This window comes from Peromyscus eremicus, chromosome 4, assembly GCF_949786415.1.
Source record: "Peromyscus eremicus chromosome 4, PerEre_H2_v1, whole genome shotgun sequence".
Classification (NCBI taxonomy): Eukaryota; Metazoa; Chordata; class Mammalia; order Rodentia; family Cricetidae; genus Peromyscus; species Peromyscus eremicus.
The window spans coordinates 62,844,582-62,858,221 of record NC_081419.1 but is presented as its reverse complement, the minus strand read 5'-3'; the positions used below and the strand labels follow the sequence as shown (position 1 = coordinate 62,858,221).

The window sequence follows — 13,640 nt, the reverse complement described above, 5'->3', positions numbered from 1 at the left end:
CCATTTTCCATATTAACTTTATATAACAGTGACAATATCTCCAGTCGATTTTAGAATTATTTTTATTCATTCATCAAGATGGACTGTAATATTTAACTTACAAAACAGCACACACTATTGTACTTTGTCATTTATGAGACAGAAATTAAAATTATTCAGTGGCAAAAAGTGATTGGGTAATTTTAAATGCCCATTTTCTTAGAAAGGGTTGTGTAACTCTCAACTTACTTCATAAACACTTCCTTCTTGACAACTTTCCTTATTGCTCTTTTCACATCTTTGTTTCTCAGGCTATAGATCAAAGGGTTTAACATTGGACTTACAAAGATATAAAAGACAGCCACAATTTTCCCCTGCTCTACAGACTTCTCAGAAGGAGGTCGGAGGTACATACAAAACAAAGTCCCATAAAAAACAGTGACAGCCACCAAATGAGACCCACAAGTGGAGAAGGCCTTGCGCCTCCCCTCTGCAGAACGGATTCGCAGGATGGCTGCAAAGATGAAAATGTAGGAGATGAGGATGATGGTGAGAGAGCAGGTGAGGTTGGATCCAGCCACCACAAACATGGCAGTTTCTTTGACATAGGTGTCTGAGCAAGCAAGGACCATGAGAGGGGGGTCTGCACAGTAGAAGTGATTGATCTCATTGGGTCCACAGAAAGTTAAACGAAGCATCAGGATAGTCTGTGCCAGACCATTTGCGAAGCCATAAATGTACGTGGCAGTTACAAGAGAGAGACAGACACCTCTGGACATTTTGCTAGTGTATAACAAAGGTTTGCAGATGGCCATGTAGCGGTCATAAGCCATCACTGTGAGCATATAGTAATCTGTGATCACCAGGGCAATAAAAAAGTGAAACTGTATGAAGCAGCCAATGAAGGAAATGGTTTTTCTCTTGGATAAAAAGTTAACCAGCATCTGAGGACTGACATTGGTGGCGTAACAGAGATCTACAAAGGAGAGGTGGCTGAGGAAGAAGTACATGGGGGTGTGGAGCTTGGTGTCACTTCTGATTAAGAAAATCATGCTCACATTGCCAATCACTGTGATGAGGTAGATGAGTAGGAAGACCACAAAGAGCACAGGCTGCAGCTCTGATTGATCTGTCAGTCCCAGCAAAATGAACTCAGTCACTGCTGTGTAGTTTTTCTTTAACATTTTATCGTCCTGACATCAAACAAGGCCTGAAAAATGAAATAAAAATGTATTTGGATTTTTTTTCATTTCTGCATACTTCCAATCACATTATCTGATGCATTTTTCTACTTTTCTCAAACTGTTAACATATGTAACAAAAAGAAATATCCTAGTAATCATTTTAATTATTTGACTGATGTTTTGAACATCTAAATTGATAGAGAAATAGTGACAGGTAGCAGAAAGGTAGATAATATATCAGTAGGTAGATAGATAATCGGTAGAGGGATGTTAGATTGATCAATAGATAGATAATAGCTAGATCCGTGTTTCTCAACCTTCTTAATGCTGCAAACCTTTAATACAGTTCCTTATGTTGTGGTGAACTTCAACCATAAAATTATTTTTGTTGCTACTTCATAACCAGAATTTTGCTGCTGTTATGAATTGTAATATAAATATATGTGTTTTCTGATGTTCTTATGGAACCCCTGTGAAAGGGTTGCTTGACCCTCAAAGGCATCATGACTCACAGGTTTAGAACCAATGAGTTAGATGGACACATAGACAGATTGTAGACAGATATATGATAGGTGGATGATAAAAATTGTAACTATATTCTTAATGACGCTCTAAGATTTTTTTCTGCATATCGTTTCATACTTCAGGTGTCTTTAGGTTGACAAGTGTTTATCACATTTCTTTATTACTCCCGGAACATGAGGGTGCAAATGTTTTTGTTTTGATACCTACTCCTATTTTTGTGATGGTTTGAACCTTGTCTGTGTTTCTCCCAGTTAAATGAGTTTCAGAAGGTGAAGCTATTAAAAATAGCCCATAGTTTCCTGAAATCGAGATCACTTCCCATGCCCCTCTTCATTCCCATAGGTATTTTTCAAGCTATTCTTTCCCCCACTCTCATCCACCTCAAGTAACATTTTACCAACAAATATTTCTCAGCTTTCATACACTGCTCAATTTCTCACTTTCTTAGTGCATTTTGCTCATGTAGAAAATAATTGGTGTGGGACAACCAAAAGTGTCTTGCCTACTTCATGTATACAAAATGTATGTATGGCTACACTCCATGAGCAATGAACATATGTAGCTGTGGACATACCTTGATGACATTCACTGTTCATGCTGGGCTGGTGTCAAAGGAAAAAACAGTGTATCTGCAGCCTCTGGTGGAACAGCAGGAGACAATGAGACAATTTAGAGAAGGGAATCTTTAAACTGTACTGACTGTGCTATGCTACCACTGATTCTAATTTTTTAATGTTTTAATAAAATACCAAGCTCAATACAAATCCCTTGCTATCTGTCATCAGAAATAATAGCCACATTAACTACAAAATTACATAGCACCTATGCTGTTCTGGATTATATCTAAACATTTAGGTAGAGTGAAAGTGACCATGGAGAGCCTCACAAAAATTGGCATCCTCTTTCAGTGACATACAAATACTTATGATGCTGTAGGATACTGGTCCTTATTTATAAGTACAATATCAACCAAAGTAAGTTACTTTATAATGTGTTCTGTGAATTGACATTAAATATTATTATTTATTACAGTACTCCATTCCATACTTGGAGACCTTAGAACTATTGACTAGTACAACAATGCACAAAACAAATTACCTAACTAAAACAATTCTAATTATTTTATGCTTTTCTTATTTGGTGATTATGGGTGTGACGTAGACAAGTACTTTAATGTGTTTATGTATTGAAATATTAAGATTTAAAATATTCAATATCTTTCCTCAATGAGATTTCTGTATTATATAATCAGTACTTTAGGGAAAGGACCTTGCATTGAGAAAAAATAACACATGTAGGGTACTACATGGCTACACCCAAAACATCTGAATGTTTGTGAGTGGCATAAGTGCATCTGAGCATGCTGGGCTTGGCACTTTTGAAATTCACTATACGGTGAAAATCTCTCCTACTTGTGCTTCCTGCGTGACTCAGTCCTCCAAAGTGTCTGAACCATTGGTCTTTGGCTTTCATAAGAATTGTGACTAATTGGCTTGTGTTAAGTTTCATTTTCAAGTGAGAAAAGTAACTAAATAATGTACCTTCATGAAATGTACCTCTTATTAACTTTTAATAATAAAGATTAGAAACATGAATGTGTCTAGTTTTCCAGCCAAGTGGTCATAAAAATTATGACAGTATGCTTTTATTATAGTGTAATATTGTGAACTTAAAAGAATCACAAAAATTACTAACCACCATTTCTGATAAAGCAAATGAAAATAAGCATATAATTATGCAGAGTCAGCAGAATGCAACCACGCCCAGGTATCTGCTCTCTACTCCCTGAGTTGAAAACTTAGGTCCTTTTGTTTCTAGTTGTATGGCTTGAGAGAACCATTAATATCATTATGTTTTAGTTTTCAAACCCATAAAATATTTTCATACGTAAATCAATTTTATGTGAGGAAGTTAATTCAGGAAAATCATTTAAGTAATATAATGCAGCAAATACTTTAAAAGTTTTAGTCATAATGAAGATGAGAGTCAGGGTGTGAGCAAGATTCAGAATCAAAGCGTGGACTCCTCACAGGCTAAGATGGTGGCTTCTATATGGTTATGGATTCATCCACATCTACATAAGTGTTTTCCTTATTGATAGGTATTAATGTTCTCCTTGGTCTATCACCTTTTCCATGATGTGAATATACACATCTTTGTCATTTATCAATGAGTAGTTTAGCCTGAGAACAGTAGTATTTCAATATAATTGATTCTTAATTCAGAATTATAGGTTGTAAATCAATTTAATTTACTGATTAAAATGTGTGTTTCTGTTCCAAACTTAAATGAACCATGAATATCCTACCTGAAGAAGCAGTGTAAGACCACAATGGTAGCATTGACATACAGACATTTGGGATTTTATAATAAAACTGTTTCATAGGCACCAAATCCCTATGGTTCTATTATTTTTTTCCAGGAGTGATTTGTATTATAAACAACTACTGACAATGATAAACTCTTTGGTGACTCTAGTTTCACTACTCAAATCATAAGAGAATCAAATCTCCAAAGAATGGTAAAGCAATGGGACTTATAATTTATTTTTGTTTATGATGAATGTTTTCATACTTCTGTCTTGGGGAAGCCTTATTTCCCTTGGTTGCAGTTTCTAAAATATAATAGCACACAAGAGAAAGAGTTTCAGAGTCTGAGAAACCTGAACATCAGTTAATTTTTCTTAGTTTGGGCTACCTATTGAATTCAAAACTTGCCTTTACATTTTCCGTAAAAACAGAGAATGTGGTGTCTTTATAGATACTGTATGTGTGGTGACGGTTTAGACTACGTCTTTTTGACCCTGACCTCACCTCCACCCTGTTTTTATCACCCATTAGTAACTGCCCCAGTGCTGTTGCTGTGGTGTTTAGCTTTACTCTGATTTCTGCTAATGGGAGGAACCAGTAAGATGGCACTAATGGAAAGGAGAGAGAAGTAGCTTCATGTTTCATCCCATTCCATTTCCGGTCCAACCTCAGCATACTAACACAGTCACCAACTTCTAAGAACTTAGTACTGAGTATATATTGTAATGGGACCATGCCTCACCATTCCAGGATCCTGTGATAATCCCTCTGTTCTGTCTAGTGAGTTTTCCTTCCATAATAAATTCCTTTGCCCTTTAAGCAGACTCTATGGATTACTCCCATTAATATATCAGATAAAAAAAATGGCATGGGATTATTTTTTGTTTCCAGCTCTCAAACAGCTTTGAAAATATACACTGAACTGGCTCCCTGCCTCTGTTGATTTAATTTGTTTGGATTATATCTTCAATCTTCTATCATTAATAATTTTTTTGGATTCCTTTAAGCTAAACAATTTCAGAAGAATTTTCTGTCATACTGTATGCTTGACTCGGGCTGGAGTGACACTCAATAGTTCCTCAGAAAATGTGGTAATAGAGACGATGAAAGTATTAATTTTGTTTTTTTGTTAAAAGTTTATGATATTTATTTGTACATCATGGTTGGAGTTTAAAAGATATGTATATACATATACACTCATATATATATATACACATATACACTCATATATATATATATATATATTTAATGTGTATTGCCTGAAAGTATGTCTGTATACCACAGGTCTTTCTTCCTGGCAGTGCCAGAGGCCAGAAGGCTTTGGGTCCTTTGGAACTGGAGTTACAGAGGGTTATAAGCCATCATGTGGGTGCTGGAAGCCAAACCAAGGCACTCTGTAAGAAAGTATACGGCCTTACCCACTGAGTCATCTCTTCAGTCCCTGAAAAGGCCTTGAATTACCTTTATTCTCTATCCAGACTCAATTGAAAGCTAAGCAGGGAATGCAGATGTTATACTTGCTGACAGCACTGAGTCATTCTTGAGTTTGACTTTGTTCAGTGATGATTTCTGCACCTCTTCTATGAAACGACCTTATTTGATAAGTAAAAATGTTAGTATGACTGTCTCCTCCCTTCACTTTTCAGGATTATGATCAATTCATGTGTTCTTATCAATGACACAGGAAAAGCAGAGAACTTAACACACAAGTAGCTTCAAATCTCATTCTTGTTAACATAGACACCTGATGAGTGCCAAGAAAAGATTCAGGGACAGTTTAAACCATTCTTCTCAAAGTCACTTGATACTCTGTATTCAGCTTTTTATCATGCTATTAACTCCCTAGAGACTTTATTTTTTTCCATAAACATCTGAGTCATGTTGATTTCCTTGTCCTTTTCTTCCACAGCCATATGTCACCTCCATAATATTTTAATTGCCTCACAAATCAAGTTTTCCTACAAATGTAGAAGAATTAAATTATCAAAATGTCATGAAATGCAAAACAAAAACCAATGATGCCTTTGAAAATATCAGGAGATACATTTTATTAAAATTCGGAAAATTTTTATTAATTATTTCTCTTAAAATTTACAATTTTGAGACAGATGTGAATAGAAGTCCATGGATTGACAAAATCAAGTTGGTTTTCTGCTTCCTTTCTACGTTGGATCACTCTCACTCTGGTATTAGGTCCCATACTTCCTGCCTGATATGTTCAGTGGTTCTTGAGTGCCAACTCTTCCTGAATGTTTTCCACATAAATATTAATGCATTCTTTTGTCAGCATGTTTTCAGAGTTACCCACGGAACATCTAAGAAGATAATATTTTGATTTGAAACCTAACACTAGTTGTGTTGTAAGTAAAACAGTACTTAATTACCCTGAATTTTTTCATCTGTGAGAAACAACAGGTACTATTTCTGTCATAGTACAGTGCTAATGTTATACTTGCTGTCTCCAACACACACACACACACACACACACACACACACACACACACACACACATACACACTGGAATGGGTACTACATCCATTTTAAGTGCCTTAGCCACTGGCATATATTACTTGTCACACTAATTTCAAATATTCATCACAATTAATTACACAAAAAGTGTGAAAATAACATCTGCCATTGTTTGATTTTCTTGATGAAAAGTAATACCAGTCAGAAAAAGCTGCTGTTCCTTCACACAAGAACATTAATCAATACCCACCCAGCCAAGTAAAAAGGCAGTAAAACTGAAAACTGTGGATGATTCATAGTAGATATGAGGTAAGCAATCTTTTTGTCCAAAATAAAATTATTATTATCAGAGTCCACATCTTTTTTTAAAAAATTAGATATTTGTTTTAAAAAGCAAGAGATTCCATAACATTTTTTCAAGGATATCACACACTGAGCCTATTCATTCCTCATTGCTCTCTTCTGTGTCATCTTTCCTTTGTAACTAACTCACCTATTCATCCAAAATGGCCACTTTCTGTTTCTATGTCAAAGATGTGTGTGTGTGTGTGTGTGTGTGTGTGTGTGTGTGTGTAGATAATTTCAACTTATGAAAAGCTTGTTTAGTATTTAAAATGTTGGAATTGATTATTTTTTTCAAAATCAATAGTCCAGTTAGTATAAAGCTCATGAGAAAAATCAACTCAAGAGTTTAGTAATTAAGTACAGGGATGTATTATTAATTATTTTTTCTATTCTTTTGCTCTTTGGTCTTTTGGGGGCCCACCACCCAGCTCACAAGTAAATCACACACAGAGGTTTATTCTTAATTATAAATGCCTGGTCTTAGCTTGGCTTGTTTCTTGCCAGCTTTTCTTTACTTTAAATTATTCCATCTACCTTTTGCCTCTGGGCTTTTTCCTTTTCTTACTTCTGTATATCTTACTTTCACTCTTACTCTGCAGCTGACTGTATGGCTGGGTGGCTGGCCCCTAGCATTCTTCTCTTCTCATTCCCTTGCTCTTTTTCCCCCAGATTTCTCCTTTTATTTTTTCTCTCTGCCTACCAGTTCTACCTGTCCTTTCTCCTAACTTGCTATTGGCCATTCAGCTCTTATTAGATCATCGGGTGTTTAGACAGGCAAAGTAACACAGCTTCACAGAGTTAAGCAAATGCAACATAAAAGAATGTAATACATCTTTGCATCATTAAACAAATGTTCCACAGCATAAACAAATATAACATATCTTAAAATAATATTCTACAACAGGGATGTGCTGTAGAAATATCTTGGTGTGTAAGAGAACTTGTTCTTGCAGAGGACCCAGGTTTGATTTCCAGAACCCACACAGTGCCTCACAACTACCAGTAACTCCAGTTTCAGGAGATCTGATGTCCAGTTCTGGCATTCATAGGCACCATGAATTCACATGGCACACAGACATATATATGAACAAAACATAGCAACACATAAAATAAATCTTTAAAAACATAGAATGCATGTATGTATTAATATACATCTGTTCAGTAAATAAAATGCTACCTTTGTGAATATTTTCAGGGCTGACAGTTTGGCAGTAGACAACCCCATGATGTTATCTTCCCTGGGGAAGACCACTTCTCTTATTCGCAGCATTCCTCAGTTATCTACAGTTCTTTGTGTAGGGTTGGGGCTTCATAGATTTTACATATATGCATGCAATAATAATTAGCAAAAATGAAGCTATGAATTTGAAGGAGATCAAGGAGAAGGGGTATATAGGAAGATATGTAGGGAGAAATGTGAAGAGAGACATGTTTTATTATATTATAATCTAAAAAATAAAAAAGTGCCTTTTTTTATAAAAAGGACTTAAAAGTTGAATTTGAAATGGTTGGTCATGAAGTGGAAGGAAGAAATGTAATTGAATTAGAATCTCAAAAAATACAAAAATCAAATATAACTGCCATTAATAAATGCAAAGAATTACCTTAAATGAGTAAATGTAACTAATTAAATTGTAAAATGTAATTTCTGGGCTTACTAGATGTCTCAATCAGTAAGTCATATGTCTCAGAAGCATGAGGACCTGGGTTTGGATTGCAAGAACTCACATAAGAGGTCAAGCATGGTGCTGTGTGCTATGATCCAGCAATAGCTTAGTGAGGGGCTAAGGCAGGAGGACTCCTGGGAGCTAAGTTAGCCTAGCCTACTTAAAGAACTTTCAGGTTATGGAGTAGACCCTGTCTCAGAGAAGTAACACCTGACACGCTAAGACATCTTCATTCTTACAACACACATAAACACACCAAAAATAAGTGAATCAATAAAAATAATTAATGTGTCTAATAAAAATTTCTCTACAGTTAGACTTTATGTGATTACAAAATTTGGGAGACACTGTAATATCACATTTGGTCTTGCAACTATTCCAATAGCTAATTAAACTGACAGAATGTCAATATAAACATCATAGGAAAAATTTTTATTAACTTTGACAAGTGTTTGTGTATATTTTTACATATTAATATATCTATATAATTAATTTACATGTATTTAGTGATTTTTCATCTAGGTCCTGAACTTTATTTATTTATTTTTTTGGTTTTTTTTTAGAGAGAGAGAGAGTTTAATTTGGCTTATAGTTCCAGAGAGATGGATTCCATCATGACTGGGAAGGCACCGCATTCAGGAAGGAGAGTGATTGCATTTCATCTAACTCAGGAAGAGAGAGAGGGAACAGAGAATGGGACCAGCCTATGCACCCTCAAAACCCTCCCCCAAGTAGCATGCTTCCTCCAGTGAGGCTCCCCTTCTTTGAGGTTCTATAATGTTTTCAAGCAGCACAACCAACTGGGGACCACGTGTTCAAACACAAAAGCCTCTGAGGAAAATTCCATATTCCAACCACCACAGTGATTATGTCCTTGCTTAGCACTGCGTCCCTTGTAGTGTGAATAGCTTCATCATATTTAGCACTAAAGAAAGAAGAGTCTGGAGCCATGTCTCTGCAGAATATAGGGGGGAAAAGGAATAAGCATCAGAAACTTTAATACAATTGTTTAGCTCTGAACTTTGAGTCATACATGTGCAAGAGATACGTGTGTATGTCCTGTCTGTGGTTTTTAAAAGTGTTTTTAAAGTCTATATAAAAAGCAAACAGCAAAGGAAATATGAAAAATGATAACTACCGTTACTAGAATGGATAAGACCTTTGTTAACTCTAGTTATTAATCAAATTCAATGAACTGATGTTTTCCTGAAAGGTGAAAACAAGTGGATATCAAAAAGCAATTTTTTTGTCAGGTGATAGTGACACTTGCCTTTAATCCTAGTACTTGGGAGGCAGACGCAGGTGGATCTCTGTGACTTCAAGACCAGCCAGATCTACAGAACTAGTTCCAGGACAGCCAGGGCTACACAAAGGAACCATGTCTCAAAGAAAAGTAAAAGAAGCAATTTTTTGTTCAATATATTTCTAACCCCCCCAATAATATATTTCATTAGTTTATCTAGCATATTTACTCTGAATTCATATCCCATACACTCATTAGAATAAGTCTTTTAAAATATTGTCAAATTTAACAAATACTTTTGCAGACTAGAGAGGCAGTCCAGCAGTTAAGTGCATACTTGTCTTGCATAGGATATGAGTTAATTCCTAGCACCTATATTGGGTATCTCACAACTTCCTGTAACTCCAGCTCCGGCCATTTGATGCCATCTTTTGGCCTCCATGAGCACTAGAAACACACACACACACACACACACACACACACACACACACACACACACACACACATTTGATCCCTCCTATTCCCATCCCTACCCACCCCTAGTCTATTCACAAAAATATATTCTATTTCCTTTTCCCAGGGAGATTTATGTGACCCTCACTGACTCATTACTTTGCCTCTCTGGGTCTGTGTGCATGCTTTAATCCCAGCACTCAGGAGGAAGAGGCCAGCCTGGTCTCCTGGATAGCCAAAGCTACACAAAGAAACCATGTCTCAATAAAAACAAAATGAAACAAAACACTATCATTCTGGCTTCTAATGTACCTGACTTTTGTTTGTCCTGCTGTCACCCATCATGACAGGAACATCTCAAAGTCATGTGTCTTTTGGCTAGATAGTCTTTCTGGCATTCCTAGTCACCCATATCCACCAAAGTCTTCATAGGGTTCATAGGTTAAGGAGTCTACTATGTGGAGTTAACTCTGTGGCATAACATTTCAGGTATAAGCTCATAACTATTCTCTTCCTCATATATGTAATTTGGAATTTGCAAACAGAGCACTATCAATGACAGATGCACAATTATGAACTTTTAAAATAACCTGAATCTGAAAATCACTTTGCTGTGATTACACAACAAGTTGATACATGGCCAATGCATGCATTAGGGTACTTTGGGATATCTTGTCCTTAGACTAATCCTACTATTGAAGCCTCCTAGAAACATATATGCATTTTATTGGTGGTGAGACTTTATGGGAGTATCTTCTAACATTACTAGCAGACACAATCTCACAGCAAGCCCCATGATTTTCTGGACCTTATAATCTCTCTACCCCCTCTTCTATAATGGACTCTGAACATTAGATGCAGGATGTTTGGGGTTTTTTTGTTGTTGTTGTTTGGTTGGTTTGTTATTTAGTTTGTTTGTGTTTGATAATGTGTCCATTTTGGACTAGGCTCTACAACTCTGCACAGTGATTGGTTATGACTTTCTGTAATCACCACTGTCTGTTTCAAGGCCTCAATCCAACATAAAGAACCACAAGCAGCTAAGAAATTCTTAGGGCAGGAGAAATACTCTTCTCCTGTGAAGAGTACACTGATTAGTTATCCAATACATAGTGGACAGTACTGAAAACATGCTTTCAAGTAACATTTTACAGACTGAGCATGTTATAGTTAGGAATATATATATGTACATATATTTGTATATGTGTATACATGTGTGTGTGTGTAATAACAACTAATCAAAAAAGCAGCCACGAATTTGAAAAAAAACATGTAATAATATACAGGATGATTTGGAGGGAGGAAAGGGAAAGGGAGAAATGATATATTGTAGTCCCAAAATTAAAAGAAAGAATACACACATATTATGCACATACAATATTATATATACACATATTTATCTATATGTAAACATATATGTATATATGCATACACATAACAAGAGTTAGAGTGGAATTGCCCTGTAACAGGGCAATAACACCCCTACTAGACACCAGAGGCTAACAAATAAAATCCCAGTGACAGGAATGGGGTATTTCTTTTGTAATTATTGGCCAGTGAGATTCCATAAACCTCCAACCAGTACAGACTATTGCTATTGCTTTAGTTACCTTTTAAAACTTGAGGATAATTGGACTTTTGGGCATTTTGATGTCTAATTTTTTGAGTTCCTTATATATTCTGGATATCAGACCTCTGTCAGATGTGGGGTTGGTGAAGACTTTTTCCCATTCTGTAGGCTGTCGCTTTGTCTTGTTGACCATATCCTTTGCTCTACAAAAGCTTCTCAGTTTCAAAAGGTCCCATTGATTGATTGTTTCTCTCAGTGTCTGTGCTACTGGTGTTCTATTTAGGAAGTGATCTCCTATGCCAATGCATTCAAGACTACTTCCTACTTTCTCTTCTAGCAGGTTCAGAGTAGCTGGATTTATGTTGAGGTCCTTGATCTACTTGGACTTAAGTTTTGTGCACGGTGACAGATATGGATCTATTTGTAGCCTTCTACATGTTGATATCCAGTTATGCCAGCACCATTTGTTGAAGATGCTTTCTTTTTTCCACTGTACACTTTTGGTTTCTATATAGTGTTATTCATTTATACCACATATTGTTTGTTTACATGAAATAGAATTCTCATTACTTTGCTGAAAAATGACTATCCCAAACACTGTTATTACATTCATTCTTTGTCAATATTTTCATTTCAACATATAATTCTGCTACCTATAACTCAGTAATGTAAATACCCCTACTGTACTGTGATCTTGTATTACTTAATCAATTTTCTTGACAATCATTGACCTATCATTTAAGATTAGTACTCTTAAGCTCTTCATGAATGTGCTGAGGAGTGTACTTGTGTTCCTGTTGCTGTCCTTGCTTATTAACTGTCTGCCCAGTATTATAGATTTTTAAAATTATCTACAGAGATATGATAACCCCTAGGCAAAGAACTCTCCACTGCTGGTGGGAATGCAAGCTTGTACAACCACTTTGGAAATCAATATGGCGCTTTCTTAGAAAATTGGGAATCAATCTCCCCCAAGATCCAGCTATACCACTCTTGGGCATATACCCAAGGAATGCTCAATCACACCACAAGAGCACTTGTTCAGCTATGTCCATATCAGCATTGTTTGTAATAGCCAGAACATGGAAACAACCTAGATGCCCTTCAACCGAAGAATGGATAAATAAAATGTGGTACATATACACAATGGAATACTACTCAGCAAAGAAAAACAATGACATCATGAAGTTTGTAGGCAAATGGATGGATCTAGAAAAAAATCATCCTGAGTGAGGTAACCCAGACTCAGAAATACAAACATGGTATGTACTCACTCATAGGAGGATACTAGATGTGGAACAAGGATGACTGGTCTGCTACTCACATCACCAGGGAGGCTACCTGGAAAACAGGACCCCAAGAAAAAACATGGGGATTGCCCAATGAAGGAGAAATGGAAGAGATCTACATGAACAGCCTGGACATGAGTGGCGCTAATGAAGGGCGAGGGTCGAGGGTCGAGGGAAAGAGAGCTTGGGGGAGCGGGAGATCCCAGCTGGATCAACAACAGAGAGGGAGAACAAGGAATAGGAGACCATGGTAAATGAAGACCACATGAGAATAGGAAGAAGCAAAGTGCTAGAGAGGCCCACAAAAATCCACAAAGATACCCCCACAACAGACTGCTGACAATGGTCGAGAGACAGCCCGAACTGACCTACTCTGGTGATGGGATGGCCAAACACCCTAATTGTCGTGCTAGAAACCCCATCCAATGACTGAGGGATCTGGATGCAGAGATCCATGCCTAGGCCCCAGGTGGAGCTCTGGGAGTCAAATTAGTGAGAAAGAGGAGGGTTTATATGAGCAAGAATTGTTGAGACCAAGGTTAGATAAAGCACAGGGACAAATAGCCAAACGAATGGAAACACATGAACTATGAACCAGTGGCTGAGG

General features: G+C 36.6%; 1 protein-coding gene across 1 annotated transcript; it reads right to left on the bottom strand.

The window, feature by feature from the left end:
• Positions 1-224: 224 nt before the first annotated feature.
• On the bottom strand, positions 225-1,163 carry LOC131908210 (olfactory receptor 5M5-like). The gene has a single exon (XM_059259258.1). The coding sequence runs from the start codon at positions 1,161-1,163 to the stop codon at positions 225-227; it is 939 nt and encodes a 312-aa protein (XP_059115241.1).
• Positions 1,164-13,640: the final 12,477 nt, after the last annotated feature.

Coding starts and splice junctions, on each gene's coding strand:
- LOC131908210 (XM_059259258.1), bottom strand. CDS start 1,163: ATGTTAAAGAAAAACTACACAGCAGTGACTGAGTTCATTTTGCTGGGA.